We start from the raw sequence: 26,917 nt of genomic DNA on the forward strand, positions 1-26,917 counted from the left end.
CAATGCAAGCATGACATGGCAGTGCCAGCAAGTACCCCAAGGATTTCCCCAAATTTTACCGTTCAGTCCAATTTTGTTTGGCTTTAATACAAGAATTTTTGCTTTCTAGGCTGATGTTTGCCTTCAAATTCCTATCTTCTAGAGTTAATACCATGTAGTCTGTCACATACTTCACACAAGTACAAGTCAGATGTGCAGTACAGTCACAAACAGGTTGTACAGCCTTCTGAGAGCAGCTACCTCCTGTACAAGCACAGGAATTAACACAGAAATCACACTTGCCCCTGCAGCATCAAGCTTGTTACTCACATGCTACACAGTCCCTTTACACATTTCAGATGAGAAACTCGAAATACAGGGCAACTCAATGTGTGCATACACTCACCTTCTCAACTAAAACCTTGAATTGGTTTAACTCCAGAATAAGACATACCTACACAGAGTACTACCATACAGAGTTTCAAACCTGTCAGTGAAAGTCTCAGAATAAACTTTACAAATGGAATAAAGTTGCATTGGCTGAAGAATTCCATGGAATTAAATCTTCCTCTAAAGAACTAGTGTGATTCAGAGATGAGGCAAGTTGCTTAATTCTAAAAAAAAAAACCTGGAAAAAATCATGTCTTAGTGTCATCATTTCATCTGGGATAGGGTTAATTTTCTTCCCAGTAGCTGGTACAGTGCTGTGTTTTGGATTCAGTGTAAGAATAATGTTGATAACACGCTGATGCTTTAGTTATTGCTAAGTAGTGCTTGTCCTAAGTTAAGGATCTGGCAGTGTTCTGCCAGCGAGCAGGTGCACAAGAAGCTGTGAGGGAGCGTGGCCAGGACAGGTGACCCGAACTATCCAGAGGGATATTCCATACCATAGGATGTCACGCTCAGTATAAACTGGGGGGAATCGCTGCTGCGGCATCCGTCAGCAGGTGGTGGGCAACTGCATTGTGCATCACTTGTCTTTTCCTGGGTTTTATTTCTCTCTTGCTCTTTTATTACATACCTTTTCATTATTACTACTGTATTTTGTTTTATTATGTTTTATTTTAGTTATTAAACTATTCTTATCTCAATGCTCAAGTCTTACTTCTTTTCAATTCTCGTCCCCCTCCTACCAGGAGAGGGGAGGTGTTAGTGAAGGGCTGCATGGTTCTTGGCTGCTGTCTAGGGTTAAACCACACCACTGTGGTCAGACTTAGTCAGAATGCAAATGTCAAAACTGGATCCTAAAATGTTGCCACCCAGACTTTCAGTATTGATGGATCTCTGCTGCAGAGACCACTATTTGATGTTTTTTAGTAAGCTTACATGGATGTGAGCTTTTTTTTTTTTTTGTATGTTCACTAAAAGCTTCACATCTTTATAACACAAAAGGGAAAAATTCTTAGAGGAAACAAGATACAGTTGTTTTTACACGAGTTGTTTTTTTTTTTGACTGATAATTCTTCAGTGAGCTGAAGTTTTACAGCACAGCTCCACATGGAAAATGCATCTGAACACATAGAAAACCAAATACACAGCAAAACAGGTATTGCCGTCTTGCATAAGTTCAAGGTAATAACTCAGTTTAGTATGTTATTCAGCCTTTCTCACTCCCTGAAAAGATATTTTGAGATAATCTTTGTAAATACTGGACATTCTTATTTCTTTCCTTATTACTATGCACAAAGAATGTTTCACTTAGTTTGACAAGTTTCTAAACCTGTATTTCAGTGGTGGTAACTTTCATGTAAAGTTACAGGAAAGTCATATGAAAAAACAAAGTGATGCAAATCAAGAAGCAACACAAATCGTAAGAGTCTGCATTAGAAATTCTCAACAACTGTTAGTCTGATAACAGGCAATCTTTAGCAGTCCCTGTCTTACAGACTTGCTTCTCTCTAAATACTGGGAGTAAAGGAAAATGCTTCTTCATCACAAAATAAATTAGTTTAATGAAAACAAAAAAAAAAAATTAAAAACCAGAGTCTTTTTGTTAGGGAGCACCCAATGTACTACCTTCACTTCAGTACATGTCGCTTCCTTCCAAAAGATAAACACTACATACGCCTACTCAGGGAAGGTCAAAGTTGTATGTGCTGTATTCCACCCCTTTAAACAGAGCAGCTCTCTTAAGCAGTGATTTAAACACCAGTAACCAATTTTAAGAATTGTAAGTATTATATAAAAAGAAAATCTTGGCAGGCATGTGCCATTCATTGTATTTAGTCATTTTATTTTCACCATCCAAACTCAGAAGAAACGCACAGTTAAGTTTCAGGTATCAATATACAGTTTTCTAAAAAACATCCCTTTCATGTTCTCTCCAGTAAACCATGTGTTTAAATATTTGCAGTCCAACCATAAGTAGGAGGTGTCTTTCCCCTCCCCCCCCAGGGACTTTTCCTACTTTAATATAAAGTATTGCAAACCTCTTATTCAAAAAGCAAAACTCAGAAAAAAATCCTTAGCCAAACACTTTTTCAAAATTGCTGTCTGTTCCTTTTGGTAGAGTAATTCTTGTATTTTTCATTCAGGTTAGGTCTCAGTGAGTATTTTAGATTAAGGCAGACAAGACACAGTTTAGAAATATATTAGCACGTATTTGTCATGGTATGGTATTTTCAGTAGACACCAGTGTTTTGTAAATGACTAGTCATTTCACATTTCAGAAAGCTTCTTCAGGGTTGAACATCAGCCTTTTTCCATCAGTCGTCTTGTTCTATGTTTCTACTTTTGCTCTCAGAACTCTATCCTCCAGGTGTCTGTGATCACACATTCTTGAAAAGCTTGCTTTCTTTACACAAGAGTTACATTTCTTCATGCTTCATACAGTAACATCTTTTTTTCCATACATTTCAAGGCAGTTGGTCAACATCTCAACACAACAATTAAAAGCTTAATTTCTGGGAAAAAGTAAAATTTACATACCCTTTTACAGTTATATTCATCTGTATGTTTAGTAACAATTATCTCAACTATGGAAGTTTTTAATCAATACTAGAACTTGACAAGAATATAGGTTTCTTTTCCTGAAAATTCACTCCTCCTCTGGTTTATTACATGACTGTTGCAAGGCAGTGGAATATACATTTTAAAAATATTTTTGAAACTTCACATTTATACTGATAGACAACAAACCAATATACTAGACAATACTTGTCTGCAGAGATTCTATAAAACATATTGTGCACTTACAAAAAAATTCTTTCACTTCAAATATAAGTGCAAAGCAGTAGTTAATATTTTAATTCTACATCATAGCAGCAGTCATGTATACATAAACAACACTTGCTACAAAAAAATCACAGCATTTTGGGTAGCATAATGATTACACTAAAGTATGACAAATGCAAGGCCAACTGAAGAAAGTTTCTAAAACAAAAAAACTGAGTCTGTCAATACAAAGGCTGTATAAAAATATGGCATTATACAATGCTACTGTAGATCTGAGAGCTTCTGAAATGCAGTGGTGTTCGTTTATTTTTAAAAAGCTTACTACAATTGGCAGTAGCAAATTCAGCAAAATCACTGCATTTATATCCTCAACAGCTTTTTGAGAAAAGTATTTGGTCTGCTTCAGGACCTAAACATTGACACTACAGATGATCACACATCCCCCAAAAGTCCTAAGCACTACTTGGTCCCATTCACCCAGCTGGTAATACTCATCCTGAATGCTCAAGCCCTTTGCACCGACAGACTTGTTACAAAAGACTGTATGTTCCTGACCAACGGCAGGAAATTATACTGCAGTGTAAAGGTATGGCTCTCTCTAAAAATTATAACATAAAGTAAAAAAAAATTCCACAAAACATTATCCTTGAGTTCAACACTGTATTTATGCAATCAAATATACTATGTAATCAGTCATACTGTAGTAGAACAAGAAAAAGCCTTTTTATTCACTTGAAAAATAGCAGACTGGAAGATTTCTTCATTGTATTACACAAACTTCCCTGAGATTTTTACATAAATTATGTTTAGTCTACTACATATTGGAAACCAGTTAGCTACTGAGTGTCATACACTGCAAATTTTACACAACTGCGTATGTTATCCAGCTAAAATGCTCTTTCAATCTTTAAAGCTTTATCTTCTTTTGTTACATAAAACACATATGCACAACTGAGATTACAATTGCAAAGACCTTTTTTGCACAAAATTTTAAATCTTTAAAGCAACATACAGAAAACACATGTTAAGTTGCACAAAGCACTTTAAAGTTCTTTGCAGCTTAAAACCTGACTGTGAAATTAGTTTTAAAAATTATGCAAGTACTTGGTGGCAAGAAAACCAACAGAAATATTATGAAATGCAATGGGCAGGAAGAGGGCTGATGCTGCCCTCCCTATTTAGCAATCTCCCGTATTTTAAAATCATGATTTGGTATGAGTTATTGACGGAGAGAAACATCATAGTGGTACAAAACATTGCTATACTGGCACGATATTACACTAAGTAAGGATTGTTTTATTTTTTTATTTTTTAAAGTTGAGGTACTTAAACTTCTGGTAAGATGAAGGTAGTTAACCACAAATCTTAAGGAGGCCCCACAGTGAAAGTAACTCCTTTGTTTCACTGACTCATTGCCACAAATCTTAAAAATTAACACTTCATTTTAAATACAAATCTGGCTGTCAGGTCAGTTTACAGAGTTGTATATCCCCATAATTGAACTTCTCTCAGCAAAAGTCCAAGATGAACAAGCATTGTACTTCACAAACAATAATGCTTAAGAATAAGTAATAACAAAAAAACATTATTTGAACTAAAAATAAACAAAACCTGCAACTTTACTGCTTTGAGATACGAGATTATCCCCAAGTTTTATGCCTGGAGGCAAAACAAAAGAGTTGTCCATAAATTTTTGTTAGACTTCTTTCAAAAGCTTATACAGCATAAGTAATCTGTTAGGTAGTTCTGATCATATTCCAGTTCTCAGCGACTGGGATCATGCCCTTGCCCCTGTTATGCGTGGAGCAATTGTACTTGTAATTCCTCATTCAAAACACTCTTATGTTGGGTACTACCACAGAAAGAAATAGGACATAATTTGGGCCTTATCTAGGCCTTATTACAAAACAGAGTTGATGTGGTTGTGACTGGCCATATCAGAGACAGGGCCAAAAGCATTCTTTTTTGTGTACTGGAAGGAAGGTAATAAGGTGATCATCTCAACAGCAGAGTGAGGAACTGTGAAATAAAGGGCATTTTCTAGATTTTTAAATCTGCTTTAAAAAGTTCCCAATTTACAGATGGACTTATGACTGCACAAAAATTACCAACTATGGAAAGAATAAAAGAGCAGCATTTAAAAGCAGTATGTTTAGCTTTTTCATATTCAGAAACAAACTGAAGACACTGCCTTGTATAAAATTACTTCGTTTCTACTTCTTATCACTGTATCTTCAATTATATAAAGCGAATCAATACCTACTCAAGAGAGGAGAAGAAGAGTAAGAAAAACTAGGTAATGTTTGCTTTTTCATTTTAAATTAAAATTTTTACATGGATGAGTAAGGTTTCTGGCTCTCCAAATTAAGAACAACTTGCTCCCTTTCCCTCAAAATACTTACAGTACATCACACAGCCTACTATATCCCTTTGTGTATATTGCTGGCTGATAACATTCAAATGGACACATTAAAAGTTTCTGTGTTACATAACCACTTCTATTTTGTTATACAGAGATGCCATTTTTGCATCAACAATGAAAACATTATAAAACTATATTAATACACACAAGTCCTTGTGCAACACACAAAACAGGGTGCCAAGTCACTATATACTCAACTATTGTGTATCTCCATTTCAGCAAGGAAATAGACTGTGTTTTCATCTCAATCTCACAATTTAAGTCACCTCTTTTTTGCATTGCCAAGTAAGGCAAATAATGGTGTTGTGGACTGACCATATACTAGATTATTTTATTTAGAAAAGAAATTTCTCTCCCTATTGAGAATTTCGACATGTTCTCATAGTAACAAATATATCCTGATAAAGAAAAACAGCAGGATTCTTCAGTATGGAGATTGAGATAGAATATTTGCCACACAGATTTTACTTCCAGCAAGGGTAAGAGGCACATGTGTACACACATCTATTATACACAGCAGACCAAGTACATTTTGTTCTGCATTCCAACACATCCTCTGAAGGAGGGACAGTTTTCTCAGCCACCCATGTTGTCCCTTATATGATCCACTCGCTGAGCAAGATCCCTGAAGGTGGGGCGCTGCATAACATTGTTGTTCCAGCATTCTTTCATGATAGTGTAAATCTGGAGAAGAAACAAATAAAATCAGTAGTAGGTAAACAGATGCTACAAATAGTTAATAGTTACTTTGAACTGGTCAAAAGAACATCCAACTAACTTTATGCCTCTAAGAAACAGTGACACGAGAGTGTGCCTAAAGTCTTGCTATAGCAATCAGTTTATCAGCTTGATTCCAGTTACAGTGAGAGGTGGTGACAGCAAGCTCTGCAAAAGCCCTTATTATAAAAGGAGATTTCTTTTTCTAAAGTTAGCATGGAAATTCACTCAGCTAGTTCTTGAAACTTTTAACAGACTTAAAAGAGACTGTGTTATTTTGCTAAGTTTTTATCTTCTTCCTTGCTCATATTTTTTGAAAAGCTAAAAAATGTTTAAAATCACTAATGCTTTACAAGTCTGACCAAAAAAATGGATTTACAAAGACAGAAATTCTAAATTAAGCTCCCCCTGCAATGTTAACATAGACTTCTCCACATTTGTATATTAAATTCTGAATTATTCTTCCCACGTAGTAAGAAATAAGCCTGAAAAGTTACTGTGCAAACTGAACCCACTTCTAGAAGAAGTAGATTTAAATGATTTTTGGAAGATATTTCCATTACAAGAGGCATTTGGCAACAGTTTTCTCTTTTCCCAAACAGGTAGCTGACACCTGGTTGCCGAAGAACTTGACAAGCTCTTCACCTGTACTCTTCTCACTAGTTAACCCAGATTATTATTATCAACTTCTTGTACTTCCAATAATTTTTTACATGTTGCTTAAGAACAATCTACGCAGTTCTCAGGAAAAAAAAAAAAAAAGTAGCATTAGTTTCTTATTTTTCAGCAAATCTGAAACTTCCATATTGACCAAGCTGCTTTAGACACAAGTCTAAAGCAGCTTGTAAGATACAGACATCTGGAAGATTTAATATCTGTGAGGACTGGCCTTTCAGGATCAAAACAGGAAGACCACAGTTTCTCACAAAAGAGAGACATTTCCATCTTGCTTTTGTATCTGAAGAAATGTCAGACATTGAACCCTTTGCATTAGTTTGGATACAGTTTCAGTAAAACAGATTATGTATTATCTTACACATCTGACATTCAGGTTATCTACAAAAAGCCAAATCTTTGCAATTCAGCAACTGCTGTACTCGTACATATAATGCAAAAAGGTTATTTCAAAGGCTTCTCTTTTGATTGTCTACAGACCATTTCTTCCCCCGTGGCTTCCCTGCCCCACCTCGTCTCTCTCTTTTCTGCTAGACCACTTGTCGCTGATCTCTCTTGTTACCAGTTTTGAATGGATTATTTCTCAATTTATTGCCAAGCGTGCTTTATTTTAAAGGGATGCAGCAACTGATCTGAGCTAGAAGTTATACATGTTAAAAAGCATAACTATTTTACTTACACTCTTTCCCTAATGATTCACCTACCCAATCCTATCAGTTTGACTCAAGCTGAAAGTGCACCCTGCTCTGAAGAATAGAGAACTACAAGACTTAGAAGTAATATGAAAGTATTTTTAAAATAATCTTGTGTATTAGCAAAAAAACCCCCCAACACTGAATTAATTTGTGTGCTCTGAGGATGGCTTTACATACATACATACTTCAGTATTTAAGAACATGAATACAGATCTGACAGCCCTGAACATACAAAAATCTGATCCATATACTTAACTGTGCCTACAGTCTGCAGGCAGCTCTTGGCTGAGAATGCTTGACAGCGAATAATATGCACGATAAACATGGGTATTCTTATTCTTGAGGTGGGAAGAGCAAGAGAAGGGAAATAATGAAGATAAGGAGTTCCTTAAATCTTGGAATTAAATGTGAAAAACCTCACATAGATATTAAGATACTTCTGCTAAATGTTACAGACTTCAAAAGAACTCACAGGTCACAGCCTGAACATAAATATCTATATGGGACTTACACAGAACAAGTTCTACATACTAATCTCATTGCCTTAATGAATTATATTTTTGAAAGCCTGAGTGCCCCAGTACAGCAGACAGTCATAATAATCCTACTTCATATAATTAGAAATCTAGGCTCCTGAGAAAATGTAGTCTAAAGAATCAGACAAGAAAAGTGATTATACTCATCATGCAACTGATAAAGTGACAGCTATTCCAATTGTATAAATACTTAATAACCCAAGCAGAACGAAACACAAGGTACTCACCCTGACCGAGCACCTTTCAGGCTATAGTAACATATTAACACAATACTTCACCTCATCAGGGCATCCATCCGGTCTTGGTAGTCGTCCATTATTCTTCAAAAGCTCAATCAAGTGAAATACAATCATCTGCCCTTGTTTATCATTGCCAATCATGCGCATGAATTCCTGAAACAGAAGGCTGACTGTCATAAATAATTTTCAAAGGAAAAAAAGATGCTGCAATATTCTTACCAAGGGAAAATTCTGTATAAGAATAATAAATAAATAAATGTTCTGGTAACAGCAATAACTTTAAGTTACCTTATTTAAATCGACTTAATGTTTACATATTTGTTTGGCTCAGCTTTAGATTTGGAATGGCGTTAAGAAGACATGTCATGTTGCAATAAAATAGTTGCATCTGGGATTACTCTTCATGAAGGAGGAGAAAGAACAATCTGTACTGAGAGATTTTAAAATCTTTTTCAAACAGGTAGGATTTACAGGATGAATAACATCTGCACAGACTACCAGTAATTTCCGTATTTCCTTCCCTTATGATTTGATACTAATACATTTTAGCATGTTGGTCTTCTGATTGGATGCTGCCTCATTAACACTGCAGTATCTCCAGAAAAGGATCAGTAAGTATCAACCTATTTAGGTATCAGAACAACGCATATCTTTTTAAAAATTTAAACAAACAAAAAAAACCCTCTGAGAACCATTAACTATGTACTTACAGCTGGTGGGCTCTTGCTCTTGTCAATATATGTGAAGAGTTCATACAAGACCACACCAAAACTCCACACATCTGAGGCCACAGAAAATTTGCTTTCTGTCAGAGATTCTGGAGCATACCTGCAACACATAGTAAAAGGAATATTGTTCTGTGCAACGTCTTTTTGGTTTTGAAGATTTTTTTTTTTTAATAAGAGTGATTTTTTTTTTCATTAAAAACTGTTCTTTGTTTATAGGCATTATCACATTTTCATTTCCTTCCACTACTTTCACTAGTAACTATTCTTATAATAATAGTTAATTGGTATTGAAAACACAAACAATCAGGGATAACTAGATCTGTTTGGGTTTTTTTCCCAACAAAGTTGTAGATATTTTTCTTATCTGTAGTGTTGGTAAACAAGATTTTGATGTGAGAAGGTCTGAAAAGACAGACAATTATAGGCAGTAAGCATCCTCCCATCACTTCCAGTGAGTCCTGAACTGTGTCTCAGGTACTTCTGGACTTATATTTTGCAACACCCAGTAACATTTAGTAAGATGTAATTTTGTAGGATTTATGCTTTTGATATGACATTTTTACAGTGCCTAACAGACTAAAATATAGACTGAAATCACATGTATGGAATGTCATTTTCTTTTGCTATCAGGCCATAAAATGTTTATCACAATTATCTACCAGTATACTTTCTAAGGTACTTCTATGTCTTTATAGAACAGAACTGAAGTATGTATTTTGTGTTCTCAATACCGTCTACCAATTTACATTTCACAATCCTTCAGTCTCTCACAGGCTACAGTGTTCTCTTCCTTTTCAAGCTAAGTGCACCTCATTGAAACATTACCCAGATACAGACATCTACGCAAATATTCAACCCAGCACTTCATCCTTTCTAATTATATTCTGTGGGATTCAACTTCACTTGGTCAACAGAGGGTCTATCCAACAGATCTCAGCGAAAAAATATGAATGACCAGTGTTTAGGGAACCAAAAGGTCCCTGAAAGCACCCTTGAGAATGGGTCCCTTTAGATTTCTTATTTTTGAATATCATTCCTGTTGCATAGTATTTCTTTTAAATATTTTGTTTGGGTTTTGCGCTTGTTGTTTTGTTTTTTTCTTTTTTTTTTTTTTAAAGTATGTTGAGAAGTCCTACATGCTGTTCTGTAAAGTCAAACATCACCCATGAGACCTCCAACAATGCTGGGCAACTTACTTTAAGTTTGTACTTAAAAATTCTACAATATGCAAAACAATTGGCTGAAACATCAAAAACTGAAAACAATGATATGATTTCATATACCAAAAGAAGACTTACCAAAATATAGGGCTTTCACCAGGTTCTTTTACTTTGTAGTATTCTTTGTCTTGTGGCAAGACTTTCGTCAATCCAAAATCGCCAATTTTAACTCGGTTCTCATTCTCTACTAAGATATTTCTTGTTGCTAAATCCCGGTGAACATATCTTTTTGTGCCCAGGTACTCCATGCCCTAGGTGTAAAGTTCACAAACACAGTCAGAAAAGAGTTACTTTCACCATTAAGTAGCTGCCCTTTCCCTAAAGAGATGAATGATCCTCAAAGTCAAAACCAACAGATTGTTACCAAAATGGATGTGCCTTCTCTGAGGAGTTACTGCTTCCAAACACAAGGACTTCCCTTAGCTGAAGGGAAATAGACAGAGCACCTGTTAGAGCCAAGTATTTTTTGATTATGTAACGGGATAGCTGTTACAGCTCCTTTCTAAGGCCAAACAAGTTTGCTGGTGATGGAAAAACAAAATTTGGTCTAAATTACACAATACAAGGCAGATGAGAAGACTGTCCTATCTACCCATTTAATTGAATCTTTTCATTTTGTATTGCTGCTTTTCTGATTGCTTTATGAAACTTTTTATTACATTCCTCGAATCTGGCAAGTATTCTCTGACTGTATTCCCACCTGTGTGTCTTGTTGCTCTTCTGTATGGACCATTATTCACCAACACAGTTCTGCTTATATTTTCATGGGTTGCTGTAGCAAAACATTGGTCCAAAGCCATGTTGTCTTTTGCTGCTGCCAATCCCTTCTTAACAATGCCTGTAATTCTTTTTGCTAAGAATGAAATTTAGAAGAAGCCAGTATGCATAGTGGCATTACTAAAAAAAGATGGTCTTGCTTACACAGCAGCAAATGGAGGACAGAAGTTGACACTACGCAGTGTCAAGAGACACCTGACTCACATGTGAAAGGAAACACAAAGCAAGCTGTCATTTCCAGTTTCATAAGAAAGCATCTCACTCCTTTAACACAAATGAAAAGCAATAAATGATGCTAAGAGCATCAACAAACTCAGAAGTTTTGAACATCAGTTTTACACTATTAGTGCCAAAAGATAGAACAGAATGGTTTGGGTTGGAAGGGACCTTAAAGATCACCTAGTTCCATCCCCCTGCCATGTGCAGGGACACCTTCCACTAGCCCAGGTTGCTCAGAGCCCCGTCCAACCTGGCCTTGAACACTGCCAGGGAGGGGGCAGCCACAACTTCTCTGGGCGACCTGTGCCAGTGCCTCACCACCCTCACAGGGAAGAATTTCTACCTTACATCTAAATCTACCTCCTTTCAGCTTAAAACCATTACTCCTCGTCCTATCCCTACACTCCCTCCCTGACAAAGAGTCCCTCCCCATATTTCCTGTAGGCCCCCTTTAAGTACTGGAAGGCTGCTATAGGTTCTCCCTGGGGCCTTCTCTCCTCCAGGCTCTGAGCCTCATGCCCTCTCAGCCTGTCCTCATAGGGGAGGTGCTCCAGACCCCTCATCATCTTCATGGTCTCCTCTGGACCTGCTTAAGTAGCTCCACGTCCTTCTTTTGCTGGGGACCCCAGAGCTGGACACAGCACTGCAGGTGGGGGTCTCATGAGAACAGAGTAGAGGGGGAGAATCACCTCCCTCAACCTGCTGGCCACAGCACGTGTCCCTGTGATGCCAATAACATGGTATCTCTGCAGGTGTGCACACGTCTCTAGCTCCTCTTGTTTATCCCGCATGCTATGGGCATATTTCCTTCTCCCTATTTTATTTTTTTAAGTGAGAAACCTCAGAAATAGTGTGACCCCGAAGTCTAACCTTCCTCTCAGACGTCTGTTACCTCCTAGCAGTGCTAGGTGGCATCGCTGTTTACTCACATCCCATTCCAAAATGGTTCAGAAGTGCCCTTTCATTACCTACTTATCCACGACTATCCTGAAAAATATGAAACCTATCTTTTTCAAAGCGAGACACTTGGGTTTCTGATACAACCAGTCTATGTAAATTATATAAATTTTTATTACCACTACACAAAGTACTGAAAACTGAAAACTAACATTTCTCTGATCATAGTAATTTTTCTGTTAGCCTGCAAAATACCTATTCTAAGAGAAATACTTAAATTCAATCGTGTAAGTTTCAAGTGGAAATCATAATCCCATGGCCCTACTCTAACAGTGGAGTTAAGGTTAATTATGTGATTTCAATTTCTATCAAAGGTGGGCTCTCCAGCAAGAACACCTGAAGCACTTTAAACATTAAGAGATGGAAAGTAAATTTATTCTTAGCCTCTTCTCCTATCAGCCAGCATTAGCAAAATGCAGGGCCAAAAGAGAAGAAACAAACATATTCAAAATCAGATGTATGGAGCAGTTAACTGCTTCACTTGCCATTCTATTGTAAGGATTCTTTAAAGTTGAGTAGAGACTCCTACCACTTGCCACCAGACAAGCTGTACTAATAGCACAAGCTGCACCAGACGACAGCTGCACTAATTTGTATCTACAGAAACATCACCAGTAGCAAATGCCATCTCTGAAAATGCTGCTTTACACAGTATGAGATGCACAAAAAAAAAATCATCTTAATCACCTTTAAGTGACAAGCCCTCTTCCAATATAGTATCAAGGAACCAAAACACAGCAAGCAGCAAACACACTCATTTTAACCCTCAGGTATGGGCACGCATTCATTTCTCTCATACATTTGAGAGAAGAGCAGCAAGGCAGAGGGATAAAGACTGTTGATTAAAAAAACCAAAATAACAGTGATAGAGCTGCAGAACAGAAAGATGTGAGATCCTGGAAGAGCAAGCATTTCAAGAGAAGCAAAAACAGCTAAAGGAAAGGGTGAAATCTAATCAGCTAAAACAAAAACGAAAAGCATTCAGATCCCATTTTTGTAACATTAGGTACTCGTTTTTAATTACGTTGTTTTGAAGTAACAGAATGCTGCAGAGTGAAATCTTAAAGCGATCAATATAACCTCTGCTTTGCAGGTCTACAGCAACAACAGTGCAAAGCAATACACTGTAATCCTTAGACTTTGCTTCCCTTAGGAAGAAAAGATACTTCTTTAAGAGCAAGTCCTATATGCAGACTTCCCACATTCTCATACTCTGTGTACCCATGCTTTGACAGATGAAAGCAGGACGTTTTCCCACTTAAGTATTTCCAGAAGGCATATTCTAGCTCCCTTCCTCTCGATTGGTGCTTGGTACTTTGGAAGCCTTCATTTCATCTGCTGGTTTCATTTTTCCTCACCACTCTGAAGACCTGTAATATCACGATGCTTCTTTTATATATACGTAGGTACACACACATATCAAGACCCTTTTCCTTTGTACCTTCTGAATACAGTTCTTTTCCCAAAGTTCCCTGCCATACTTGCACTGCCTTCAAAGGCCAACATCCACCTTCCAGTCCTCCTACCAGATACTTCTGTCTCAGAGACCAGGGTCCTGAGACACGTTCCCACCGCTGTTCCTTCAAGCTTTAGTTAAAGCTTTGGATAAGGCCTGAAGACTTACATATGTGAACTACAGCTTCTTAAGAGAATGAATAGGGCAGGCACCTTAGGACCCCTCAGGTCATAGGCTGAAAGGGCCACAGAATGAAACAAGTAAGTGGCTGCAGACTTCGTGTGTTCAAAAATCCCTGTTTCATCTTTATTCTATATTCACTGTTTACCATCTCCCAGGTGGTGCTGAGTCTTACACTCTTCCAGCTCTTTGCTTGAAGGAAAATTGTTTTCAGTGACTTATCAGCACTGATATTTTCTTGAAGAAATTCTCTCAATATTATTTCTGATGTCTGTTACTGGAGAATGACTTCTTGTTTTGGAGACACAGATCAGAGGGCTTTATAAGGCAGTATAGGTCTAAGTAGGTAGTCACATGTTCAACCCTTCCTCTCTGTGAAAAGACTGATACTTGCCACAGACTTGTGAACTTTTTTCCAACCACACTGCAGAGTGTTTTGCCCATCATGGAGTTTTTGCTGGAGACTACCCATCTAGCCTTGCTTCAATGAAGCACATGAGCAGGTGAGATCAGCTGTTCAAGGTGCATGCAGCATCTTTCTGTACATGCTCCAGGTTCAGTAGCTAAAAGGTTTACGGAGTCAGTCCAGTTTCAAGCAGGGAGCTATCAAGCTCTGTTCACCAGGTGAATGTCTGGATGCCTGGACAACATCTCTGCTCTGGCAGAGACTCTCCTGCTTGATTTCTGTCAGGCCTTTTCTGTGGATATTGCAGAAGTCTTCAGCTCTGATTGTGGCAGGACACAATTATCAGACATAGGAATATCTGGAGGCTACAAACCCTGAAGAATACTCATTAATTTTAAGTAACCTTTGAAAGGAATTTAAAAGTATTTCTGGTACATGCCATGTGGGGGGAGTGGTGTGTTTGTTGTTTTGGTTTTTTTTCCCCCCTTTTCTCTCTTCCACACCCCCCCCCCCTTTTTTTTCCCCTTTCCCAAGCTACTGAACATACAATGAAATCTTAAGTGTCAGTAGTTTCTTGTACCTAAAACATAACAACAGAATAAAACTAGGGTAGATATAAGCCTTCTTTCTGAGAAAATGAGATATCATAATAAAGATCAGATGTTTGCCCCCTCCTTTTCAGAATTTTATGAATGACGTTCAGTACCAACCATTGAGACTACCAAATAATTTATTAGTTTGGGGCACTTCTGTGGCCTCTAGTTCTTCATACAGAAATCATCTATCTCTAGTCTTTCTGCTAAATAAGCTAATATTATCCACAGTTTAAAGTACACTTTTTAAACACATATATGCTGTTACAGTGATTTGACAGCTGAATGTCCAAGATCTGAAGTTGTGGTATGTCATGAACAGTTTGCCTGAGTGAGTTTAACTCCTGCAAAATTTTATTTCAGCTCTCATTAGGAAGAAAAGAGGTTCTAAGTCTGAACAAAATATAAAATAAACTATAAAATAAACAAAAATAAATGGAGCATATTCTGCCTCAGTCAGCAGATAGGCCAGTCTCAGAATCCTGTATTAAAATACACAGACGTCTGTCCAGTTCTTGAGTACATGAATATGTACTGCTAGTTTTTTTAGGGTTATGTGGTGCCAGCAGCCCAACAGTATTATAAAAGATACTCTGAAACAACCAATGATCATTGTTTTGAGACAAATGAGTTAAGACCAAAAAGACAAAAATTTGTTGAAAAATATTAATAATCTGAAATTTCCTACCTTGCATATCTGAGATGCATACAGCAAAAGTTTCTTGTGGTCCAGCCTTTCCTTGTGTTTCTGTAGATAATCTCGTAAACTTCCATATGGTAAATATTCCATAATTAATCTTAAATTCCTACGACCTTTTACAACAACAACAAGAAAAACACTTAATTTTTCTGTCATTTTCCAATAACAAGTTTTGAAATATATTTACAAATATCTATGAATAAAACTAATAGAAAATAGTCTTAATATAAAAAAAATTATGTACATCACTGAAACTTTTCATATATTAGTTAACTGCATTTGTTCAGGAAATGCTGTTTATCTGAACACAACAATAATGTGGATATGCTTGACAGAGCATCACTAATCAAGATCATGTCATTAATACTTTAGCTACTATCACTGAAGCAAAGAAAGTGCCATATGTGTGTACCTTGTTCATGTAATTCCTCATCACTGACATGAAACTCAGAATAGCAACTGACATCAACTAATCATCAATTTTAGCACCTTTAAAAACAATCAGATTTTGAACCCAAGATATTTCTTTATACAGTAAGATCCTGAGCACAACCCATGTTTTCATTCATCAACAGCATCAACTTTTTTTTGAGCGAACAGCAATCACTCAAAATTTGTTTCTGAAACTTTTTTTGTCTAGTCTTTTACTGTATAGGCTGTACAATAATAGGCAGTTATCTACTCTGGGACATTACACTGAGCAAAACAAACAGTAGTTACAAAATGCTTGCACCTTCCCACTTAACCCTAAATTCTTTTCTAGGAAGACTTTTATGCTTTAAGGTAAAGAATCTTGGTAACTAGTGAAAAAGAGTACTTTCTCAAAATCAGTCAAAGTACGCAATGAGCTGACTGAATAAAATGTTCACTTTGTGCTGAGTAGTACTATATGACAGACACTACTTTCTCTGATTTGTATTCTGTAAGTCCTGGTAAAGTTAGGACAAGTCATTGACTTTCCTAAACACTTACCTCTCTGAATTTCTCAGTACACATACTTAGGTGTACACCTGAAAGTGTATTCAGTATAGCACATACCTGCGCTGTAGCATACTCCTTTGTATTTAACAATGTTATCATGTTGCAGAGATTTAAGTATTTCAATTTCTCTTTCAAAGTCCCTAAGGTGCTCTTCTGTGCTATGTTGCAGCTTTTTCACAGCCACCACCTCCCCAGTATTATCCTGCAGTGGGTCATACCGGCACATTTCAACACTGCCAAAGTTTCCCTAGATCACAAATGGAAATACTTAAATTAAATAAATACTTAAATATTTAATTAAAAACAAGCCTACATCTTTGTTTCTTTCTTAGTGCTTGTTCAGACTGTCTTGGTGCTCACTGTATTAGCATTAAGGTGACCACAACTACTGATTTAAATGAAATGCCACAAAATCTCCCTGGGAGAAAAAGCATGCAGGATCACAGGTAACAGTTCTATAAGAATAAGAAACATGTTCTATGAAAGGAAACAAACAGCACAGGAGGGAACAAGGACAAGGAAATGGGGTGATGTCCATTCATTTCCTTCCCCCTCACAAATTCCCACTCACATTTACAAACTGTGAGTTGGCATACCCCTTTTCCTGCACTGGCAAAACCCCCTTTGTTTAGGTTCCCCTTGGCTCTTCTCCGCTGCTTCTTGATGGTTCTTCCCCTGCTCGTTTCAATGTTCTACCTTCTTCCCTGTCTCTGTCTGTATTTTCTTTATCTTCAGTCATAACCTACCACTCTGCTCCTCTCCCTGTGCTATGCTACCATTTATAGTCAACAACAAATCATCTGCAAATAGAAGTACGTCTGCTTCTTTGCTTTCAAGTGATATAGGAATTTACAGCATTATTTCAGCAATATATAGCTATCATGTCAATAAAAAACATAAACCAGCAAGGAACCATTCTGCAAAAATGGTACTTCGTGAGGATCTGCTATCTGCACTTGGTCATCTGTCTAGGCATGCTTTCACACAGCCAGGCTGCAATGACTTGCAAAACTAGTAACCAAAGGCAGATTTCAAAAGCCTAAAAAGTTAAAGGACTACATATATCAGAAAGACATTATTGAGTTTAGGGGCTGCATATTCAGACTTCTCAGAATATGCATGCACAAAAAAAGCCAGCTCCACTAGTTCTATGCAAGACTGCTCTGGAGCATTTTAAAATTAATATCAAGTATGAAAAAAAAAAAGATTATATCAGATGTAGTTCTGCATTAGTGAAAAAGATTTTAGCCTTTCCATGTGACTGGATTCATTGTAGAGTTCACTACCTTCCTTCTATCTAATGATATTGTGAAACAGAAAAAAGATCTAAAATTGTCAGGGAAGGCAGCTGGTCTGCCAACAACCTGATTGAAGAGGAGTTTGACCTTGACAAGATTCTGGTGTACCCTTGAGAAAGGGAAGCTTTGCTTCAAGCAAATAACTTTCAAGGAGCTGCAGACCACACAGCAGGATGAAGTAAGCACGGAGGAAACCAATAAAGGGTATTCAATGAGAATGTTAAAAACAACTTTTTGACCAATTATATTTTGACACTCTGGCACCTGAAATATATAAAAATGCATGCTTTTAGGAATAAAATAACCCTAGCCGCTTATTCACCCATGTGAGTGTGTGTGTGTCACTTTGTCCTTCTCTACAGCGACAGGAATAGCCTGTTATGGTCAGTAATAACTGAAATTATTGATTTCTCTAACATAAGTTTCAATGTAAATAATGTATATGGGGTCATTGAAAGGTAACTGGAAAAGACAGTTCTTTCCTAAGAAATTTTCAAAACAACCTACCTTGCCAAGTTGCTGTAAAAACTTAAGATGTCTTTCTTCAAATTGTGTTGGGTCCCGATCTTCAAAAGCACCGGAAAATCCAAGTGCTCCAATTCTCATATTTGGTAACATATCACTTTCTGTCAATAGCTCATAATCTGAGGAGCAGGTGGAAGAAGGGAAGAGAGAAAGGTAACAGGAGGTACAGGAAGCAAACAGGAGAATGAAGAAACTTATTTCAATCATGGCATGTTCTATCTTTGCTTGGCATACCCTAAAGCTCAGTAGAATATTAACAGCCACCTTAATTTCCATATATTAATTTGCAGCAAAGACAAAGATATTATGAAAAAATCAAATGACTTGTCTTGACTCATAGCAAGTCTTGTTTCAATTTCCCAGTCTTTTTTTTTGGAGGCCTATTGTACTTCAAAAGTAGCAACTATTGTGCAAGAACTCCACTACTGCAGTCGTAAGAAATGTAAACTTTACAAGGGCTTGTGGTAACATGAATCTTCCACTTGGAGAAAAGAAAAATACCTATTTATTTTATTGAGAGAAAAAAGAAAGACAGTCACAAACATAACATGCTTGGTTAAGAGACTAGAATGTTTTGGGTAGATATTAACCAAACCAGAAGACTGCTTTGAACAATAATGCTAACTTTTAATGTGTTGTATTTTAGAACAAACTAAAAAGCAGTAACGTAGTGCCCTTATGAACCTGTATTTCCAGGGCTGCTTTGGAGAGGGGTTCTGGGTCAACATACCAAAAAAAAAAGGCACCATATGAAAATAAACCGGTAGGAATCAGGGTGATTTTTGTCTAGTGTGTTCTTGTGGTATCACAGACTCACCTGGAGTGAACAAACTATTCAAGTCACGTATAATTGCTCTAAATGAAGGCCTGAAATCTGGCTCATAATCCATACAGTTGTTTATAAGGTTTGCTAGTTCTGTCCAGTTGGGGGCAGGAAGCTGGTGCCTATCTTCATAAAACTGTAGTTTCTGAAATTAAATAGACAAAAGGCATTTTAATATACAACCATGCAGAAGACTTATTTTCACCAGGGCAGCCAAAAACTACAGCTCTCAACCAGGACTTGTTATCTCACTGAATGTACATCTGACTGATTTACATCAAAAGCCAAGGCTGACAATGTAGCAAGCCTGGCATAACATAATCAGTTCAGAAATTCCCAGTCAGTTACTGGTGAAAGATAAGAAAATAGAGAATGATAAAGATGGTGTCTTCTTTACTGGTGATTTCATAAAACCTCAGCTGGATGGGTCCAGCAGAAAATTCTATACACCTGTGAGCTGGTTGAGCTCCTCCAGTTGTAAAAAGCTTCATGAGTATTATCAAAGAATGTGGATTGGTACAGGAGAGGAGGGTGGCTTCTGAAACATCTAGGTATCTATAAGCTAGGTCTAGGTAGACCTTGGATCTTGTTGTAATAGCCGATTACAACACCTGAGAAATCAGATCAGGCTTTGTGAGAATGTAACAGTCCATTTATAAAAATAATACTACAAATCTTTTTGTAGCATAGTAAAGGAAACAATCTTTTTGCTTCCAATTAAGGAAGTAAATATGTAAGAAATAATATCTTTATGTAATGTGTTTCTCCTTCACCTCCTGTCCCTAGTTGAGACAAAGTTAACATTTCTGGTTTAGGTAAAATAGTAGAATTGTCTGCAACACAAAGTCTTACAGTATTTAAGATGTTCAATTACTAGAATAATGCCAGTTAAAATCCACGTACAGTGTTAGGAATACTTTTTGTTTAAAGCGATACACTGTTGCAACAAAGCAACAGAAACATGAACAAGATAATATTGGCAACGCTGTACTTTGTCCCCATAAATATCAAAACAAAGAACAAAATCAATCCTCAGATCATCACTTCTGATCATTAGCTACCAGTGAAAGTGTCCCTTTCCTACAGCAGTCATGGGCCACATCACTTTACATGCCGATATAGTTACAACAGCAGATGTTTTAAATCATAACTGTCCAAAGAACTGTTGTGACCGCAGACCCAGTAATACTTACTCTTGAAGAATCCAGTGCACTCAGGGGTTTGTCTCCTCCACTACAGATTTCCCACAAAGTAGTACCAAAACTCCATTTGTCTGTGGCCAGGCTTAATTGTTTGGGATTCTCAATACACTCAGGTGGAACCCATGGTATTCTCTCAAGAAGAACTGTGCAATCATGCAAAGGAAACATCACATTAAGATGAAAAATAAACCCATAAAATTCTGTAACACATTTGATTTAGTAAAAATCACTTCAGTATTCATAGGTATTTCATTCTAATGGCTTTCCAAGTTTTTGTGCCCACCTTAAAAAAAGCTACATAGTATGTACAAAAATAGTATTTATGAATCAGAGTGGAGGACAATTAATTTTATTGTAGAACAACTCTAATGTTATGAAACTGCCTTAGTTTCATTTCCGCATAATATTTTTGCTCCAAATTCTGTATTTGCCCCAGTGTTACCAAGATTCAGAGGCTACCACAGAGGAACTAGATGGCAAGGACTACTTTGCTAACAGTTGGCAGGTTATGGCACAGCAAAAGGCACCATAACAAGGAATTTCGTAATATTTGATTTTTGAACTTTTGATACTGATCTCAGTAACAAATTAAAATATGGTATTGTACTGATGTAGATTTACAGCTCTTTAAAAGGAGATCTCATAAGATTAATGTAGGCCTCATTTAAAAACAAAGAGCTTAAACAGTTTATTGGAAAATAATTGCATTGTTTATAGTCTCTTAGATGTGTTATTTCTTTTGGCATGCATAAAATTATCAAGTATAAAGTGTGTTCATTTTTCCAAAATGATTAAAAAGACAAGATAAAGAATAGTAAGGTTAATTCACTTTCATTAGCATAACAATCTTGCATGCACTTCTCATTTATTTTCATTTAATTAATTTTGCTGTTTATAAAGCATTAGAACAGCCTCAGTGGCAGAATACAATTCAGTATTTTTTAGCATCATCAAGCGTCTTCAGGCATTCACAAAGAAATGCACTGAAGATTTTCAACCGGGCACTATTTTCAAAAGTTCATTTACTTTCAGCTCTGAAAGCTTCTCCAAGCTGTAAAGTGTAACAACTTAATTTTGATCAATAATAGGATACTAAGTCGAGCAACTACCTGCAGATGCAACAGACTTACTCATGGTACATTATAACATACTAACAGTACTATCAGTGAAAAAAAAAAAAATTGAAAATGAGAACAGCAGGAAAAAAAAACCCTCACACAATGGAGAATTGTGACTTTATTTCTAGTAGCTATTTGCTGATAAAGAAAATACACTCTGAACTGCTGACTAGGACCGCAGAGATTATTTTAAAGTTATGAATGGATGAAGGAACTTGGTATAAGAGGAGTACCAGATGACAGTCAGAAAAAAAAAAAACAACCAAACTTGAAAAATGTCAGAAGAAAACAAAAAAGCTGACACTAAGACTTACTATCTCTTGGCAAAACTGTAATACTGATGCCAGGATCACTTAGTTTTATAAACGGAAGGTTTCCAGACTTCCTGTCTTCCTCTCTGATAAGCAAGATGTTTTTTGCGCAGACATTCCCATGAACAAGGCCTTTATCCTCCTATAAACAGAAATGTATCTTTTACATACTAACAAAAGATCTCATGGTTGAAGAGGTAAAAAAAGGTATTTTACAGCATAAAGGGAAGCATCAGCGAAGAAAATAATGATCCAGATTAAGTCGATCAAGTCTCAGACATTTTATCAGAGGCTGAGTTTCTAGCCAGCTTTCATTCATTAATTTTAATTATCTAACTAAAGTTAACTCAGAAGAACAGTAATCCATCAGTATGATACATTTAAAATGAATATAAGAACATTTAAAGTCTGTTAAAGGAAAGATTCATCTAATCACATACCCTGTTTCAAAAAATGGCCTTTATGTTGAATTAAACAGACCGTAAGGTTGGGACCTAATGCACAAAAATAATGTACTAGTCATGTGAACAGTACAATGTTTTCCCCTCCCAGTGGTTAACTATTAACACTACCAGGAAATAGTTTATGTTTAGCATCATGAGCTGAGGTGGGAAAATCAGGAAGGACTGATTTCTGGTGAGGAAAAAAAAAATTTACTGGAAATGTGTTTCTATTTCACACTAAAACATAAAATATTAAAAAAACAATAGGAAATTAAATTACATTTTGTGCAAGATACATAGGTCTGTCCTCAACTGTCTACTAACTATCTGGTATATGTCCAGCCTATTTTCAAATACTCTCCACAGTTTCAAGAATTAGGGTGATAGCTCAGCCATTCTACATGTATTAGCCTGAAACACTTGAATTCAGCCATTAAAAAAACTGAAGAATAAACTACTTACCAGAAAATGCATGGCTAATGCCAGCTGTTTGGCTACTTCCAGCTTCCACAAGATATTGATAACATTTTTGTTCTTTTTCAAATATGTGTCCAAGGATCCAAATTTTACATACTCTTGTACAAGGATGTCTGATTAAATATAGTGGAAAGAGTAACAATTAAAACCAACAACAAATAATGGCATTTTAGGACAGATTCAGTACTCTAGGTACTACCCCTCTCTGTCATTGATACCTTGTTGGTGAACTAACTATAAATTCGAAGCTATATGACATCTGACTATTGCCACAAATAACCTATGTTCTTTATATTCTTCAGGGTGGACATTTGCTCAATTTCTTCTCAAACGCAAAGTTACTAGATTTAATAGGGTTTTTTTCAGAATAGTCTTCTACCTTAAATCCAGTGAGCATCCTTCCACCCCCACTTGAAAGGCACAATGAATAATGTAACTTCTGGTAAAGCATAGCAGTGTACAGCAGTATCAATGTAGTGAGTCAAACAACATTCAAGTCACTCACTTCACAGTCGTTCACAATCTATATTCTTAGTGAAAAATATGATGCTTTGCTGTCAAAGGATGAGCTTCTCAAAACCAGACTAATATTTGCACTAAAAAAAAATTGTGTACATGTATGACATATGCCTCCAGACAGTCATCCAGTGAGTAACCCAAGGAAGATCCATTTCATAGTACTGCAGTCTTCATCAGTTTCAATACAACAATTTCATGACTGAGCCCTTGCCTTCAGATGCAAGATACTCACATTGCAGTGCTTCTCATTCAGACTAAAGACACTGGAAACTACTGGTATTATATTTGGTTATAACAAATAAGCTGATTTTTGTAACAAATTTGTTCTACAGACAGCAAACTTCACAATTACATGAAACAATTTTCACAAAATCTGAGTATCAAGCATGTAACTCAAAAAAACCTCCAAGTCTTACTATTTCTTAGTAACTGCCTATAACTAAACTGTAGTAAGTCTCTTGACTTCAGAAGCAGAACTGTCTAAAGGCCAACTGTGATCTAAAGGAAAAGTAATCCACCATAGACACCTTTAGGTAATTAATTTTTTCTACATTTATACACTTGATCTACCTGAAATTTTACATATAGACCCTGTGCACGGTGCAATGAATAAACTAGAAAAAATGCTCATGGGTTTTTTTGTTAAGAAACTGGTGTAACAAGTTCTTGGCCAACATGGTGCTGTGCCTCTTCCAGCCTCCTAAGAGAAGTAACTTTTCTCACAATGCAGGCAATTACATTAAGGTTATACAGTTATTATAAAATGCTTCCTTTAGTTTACAATCACAGAAAAAAAAAAAAAGTTTTTAGCGCAAACTGATATTTCTGTCCAAAGACTGAATGAAGAGGATAAACTGCCAAAATGAGGCCCAGCAACACATACTTGAAGATAGTACACATAAGCATATGACAACCATCCAAAATTAAGATTTCATTATAAGATGTTATAAATGTATTTCAGGTGTTCTTAAAAAAACCCCTTATTAATACATAGTCACAACTGAGCAAGCTAAACTGAAAACACATTCTACTTCTGTAGACAATAAAAAGATTTGACCTTTATTAAAATTTTGTAGTGTTTTTGTTGAAATAATGGTACCTCATGTTTTCAGAATGGGATCTTTAAACCAAAAATCTATATTTGTGCTCACAAAGTCAGCACATGGGTGGGAAAGTGGTGATAGTTTCGTGTTTCTGATCACAGTAAACAAACACTTTCTTCAGTAGCCAGGTAATTTCCATTCTAGCTAACCACAATGTAGGGTCACAATTTTTCTGGCATTTCAAAAGCTCACTTCAGAATTTCAGCAAAACTTTTCAAAAGTGAGATCTTCAAATAGAATAGACATGACTGAGTCATCCACAGAGGTTACTATTCACAGTGGTTGTATTTACACAATTTTGCTATTTTCTTTGCTATCACCATATTAACAAGTTCTCAGACACTAAGACTAATACTACTACCTTGTGAACATGTATTGTGTCCAGCTGGTGTGACAGGCTGTTTTGGCTTTCCCCTGCTTTTACCTAGTACCAATAGTAAACTCTAATGACAGCTGTATAAAATTAGTACAAAAAGATAATTAATTTCTACTTACTCTCCTCTCCACATACGCAGACTCCATAATTTAACACCAAATGTTTGTAAGAAAGCTGGCTCATCATACTTGCTGCCTCAAAGAAGGACTTTGAGGAAAGAGAGAGATTGACAGATATAATAAATACCAGTGAAAACAAAACCCCAAAACATTACATGATTTCTAATAAATTTATTAAAACCATGTGCATTTTTCAAAACATTTCAACTTCCATCCCATTGCAAAGACCCTCTGTAACATATTTAATATTGTTTGTGGTTGTTTAGGTTTGTTGTTGTTTTTGTGTTGGTTTTTGTTGGTTTTTTTTTTAAACAGATAATCCACATTCCAGAGAGGTTAGCAATCTTTCTGTAGGCAGGTGTTATTTCAACATCCTAAAAAGAACCTTTTCTTCAATTAACTAAGTAAACTGCAGACAAATTCATGATGCACTACTCAGTTTCTAATTTATTATTTCATAATGCACTACTCAGTTACCAATTAATAATGTTCTGTGAAGAAATAAAGTTAAAAGACAAAAAGTGCTTCACTCATCAACTATTGTCAGACCTTACCTAACCTTGTCAGGAAAGTTTCAAATGCTTTTATTTCTTTATTATTTTTTTTATTCTCTTCAGTGGTACCTCCAGCTATTCTTGCGTGTCCTGATTGTTCACCCAAAAGAATGAAGTCAAAATTAGCACGTTTTCCTTCAGGTGACTGTATTTGTCTTTTTGTACTCTTAGTCATCTGAACAACCAATTTTCACTTAACTTTAGAATGTAAGTATACTACCCAGCTTACTAAAATTAAAATATGGGTTATAGTTTCTTTATTGTTTTCAATTGTCCAAAGTGTATGCCTACATTGCTTATGAATAATTAGCTATTTGAAATTTCTTTGACTTTTTGCTTACATTTTTGTACAGATTTTTCTTAAGTAATTGAAAAGCTCAGTAAACACTGGACTGCTTCTCTTGGTTTGCTGTCAATACAGCTAGATTAATTAGAAATTTGATACAATTGTATCATCAAAATAAACAACTAACAGCCATATAAAGTTACATTAATACTGATTTTTTATGACTTGATGAGAAATGCTGATTTCACTGGAGAATCGGTATGACTCCAAAACACTGAAGACAGTCTACTAAAAGAATGTAATTTTCCATAAATGTTGGTCCCTCATCTGTGCATGAATGAATTTACTGGTAAAGGCAATTCTATGGCCATAGCACCTCTCCTGGGGAACTTTTGTTGTACAAAGACTGTTCTCTGGCTCTCAGTGGATAGCTCTGAATTCTCAGACAGATGGTGAAGAGAGGGAAAATAAAAGCACATTGGGGTACTTCCCAAAGCCAGTCTTAAATCCATCCTCCCAGTGTCACAAGGCCAAGAATGAGTTTGGTTCAACATACAATCCCCTCTACCATACCACAAATATTTGTTGTAAGAAAAGTAATCCTCAGCATAGCATGGACAAATGTTACATAGCAGTCAAAAATCACACTAACCTCAGAGTAGTTTCTATGCACTTTATCCAGCACCTTTAAAAGAACTTCAGTTTGATGGAGCTGGCCATAGTCTCCCACTTCCTTCCTTACACCTTTAAAAATCTTAGTAAATGTGCCCTGTCCAAGACTCTCCTCCTGAAAGACAGGAAGGAAACAGATGGGACAAAATCAGAAATCTCCGCCCAATTTGCAAAAGCTCTCTTAAACAACCACCCTAAGTAATACGTATGCAAACCTTTACAGTTAGCACACCTGTAGAGTCAGACTGATGGGACACAGAAGCAACTATATCAGAAACAGCTTAAATCTTTGCTTATTTTTAATTGACACCTAAAGGATCTCAGAAAATAACTTGCTGCAAGGATCAGAAAGGAAGGAATTGCTGCTAACGATGTATTTAGACATCCCTAGAAGTAAAGATAACTACTACTGAAGGAGTTCTTAGGAAGGACACTTC

The 26,917-nt window shown here is 36.4% G+C and overlaps 1 protein-coding gene across 2 annotated transcripts in view; it reads right to left on the reverse strand.

Moving 5' to 3' along the window:
• Nucleotides 1-2,191: 2,191 nt before the first annotated feature.
• Nucleotides 2,192-26,917, reverse strand: part of JAK2 (Janus kinase 2) — a 93,461-nt gene continuing 68,735 nt past the window's right edge. For both annotated transcript variants that reach the window (XM_074931457.1, XM_074931459.1), the window contains 13 exons: nucleotides 26,461-26,595; nucleotides 24,969-25,056; nucleotides 22,837-22,964; nucleotides 21,935-22,073; nucleotides 20,494-20,645; nucleotides 19,295-19,445; nucleotides 18,460-18,596; nucleotides 16,712-16,901; nucleotides 15,662-15,786; nucleotides 10,464-10,636; nucleotides 9,148-9,265; nucleotides 8,477-8,590; nucleotides 2,192-6,259 (listed from right to left, as the gene is read on the reverse strand). In XM_074931457.1, the coding sequence (XP_074787558.1) occupies nucleotides 6,152-6,259; nucleotides 8,477-8,590; nucleotides 9,148-9,265; nucleotides 10,464-10,636; nucleotides 15,662-15,786; nucleotides 16,712-16,901; nucleotides 18,460-18,596; nucleotides 19,295-19,445; nucleotides 20,494-20,645; nucleotides 21,935-22,073; nucleotides 22,837-22,964; nucleotides 24,969-25,056; nucleotides 26,461-26,595 (1,758 nt within the window). In that variant the 3' untranslated portion in view covers nucleotides 2,192-6,151. The remainder of the gene's footprint in view (nucleotides 6,260-8,476; nucleotides 8,591-9,147; nucleotides 9,266-10,463; nucleotides 10,637-15,661; nucleotides 15,787-16,711; nucleotides 16,902-18,459; nucleotides 18,597-19,294; nucleotides 19,446-20,493; nucleotides 20,646-21,934; nucleotides 22,074-22,836; nucleotides 22,965-24,968; nucleotides 25,057-26,460; nucleotides 26,596-26,917) is intronic.

This window comes from Athene noctua, chromosome Z, assembly GCF_965140245.1.
Source record: "Athene noctua chromosome Z, bAthNoc1.hap1.1, whole genome shotgun sequence".
NCBI lineage: Eukaryota > Metazoa > Chordata > Aves > Strigiformes > Strigidae > Athene > Athene noctua.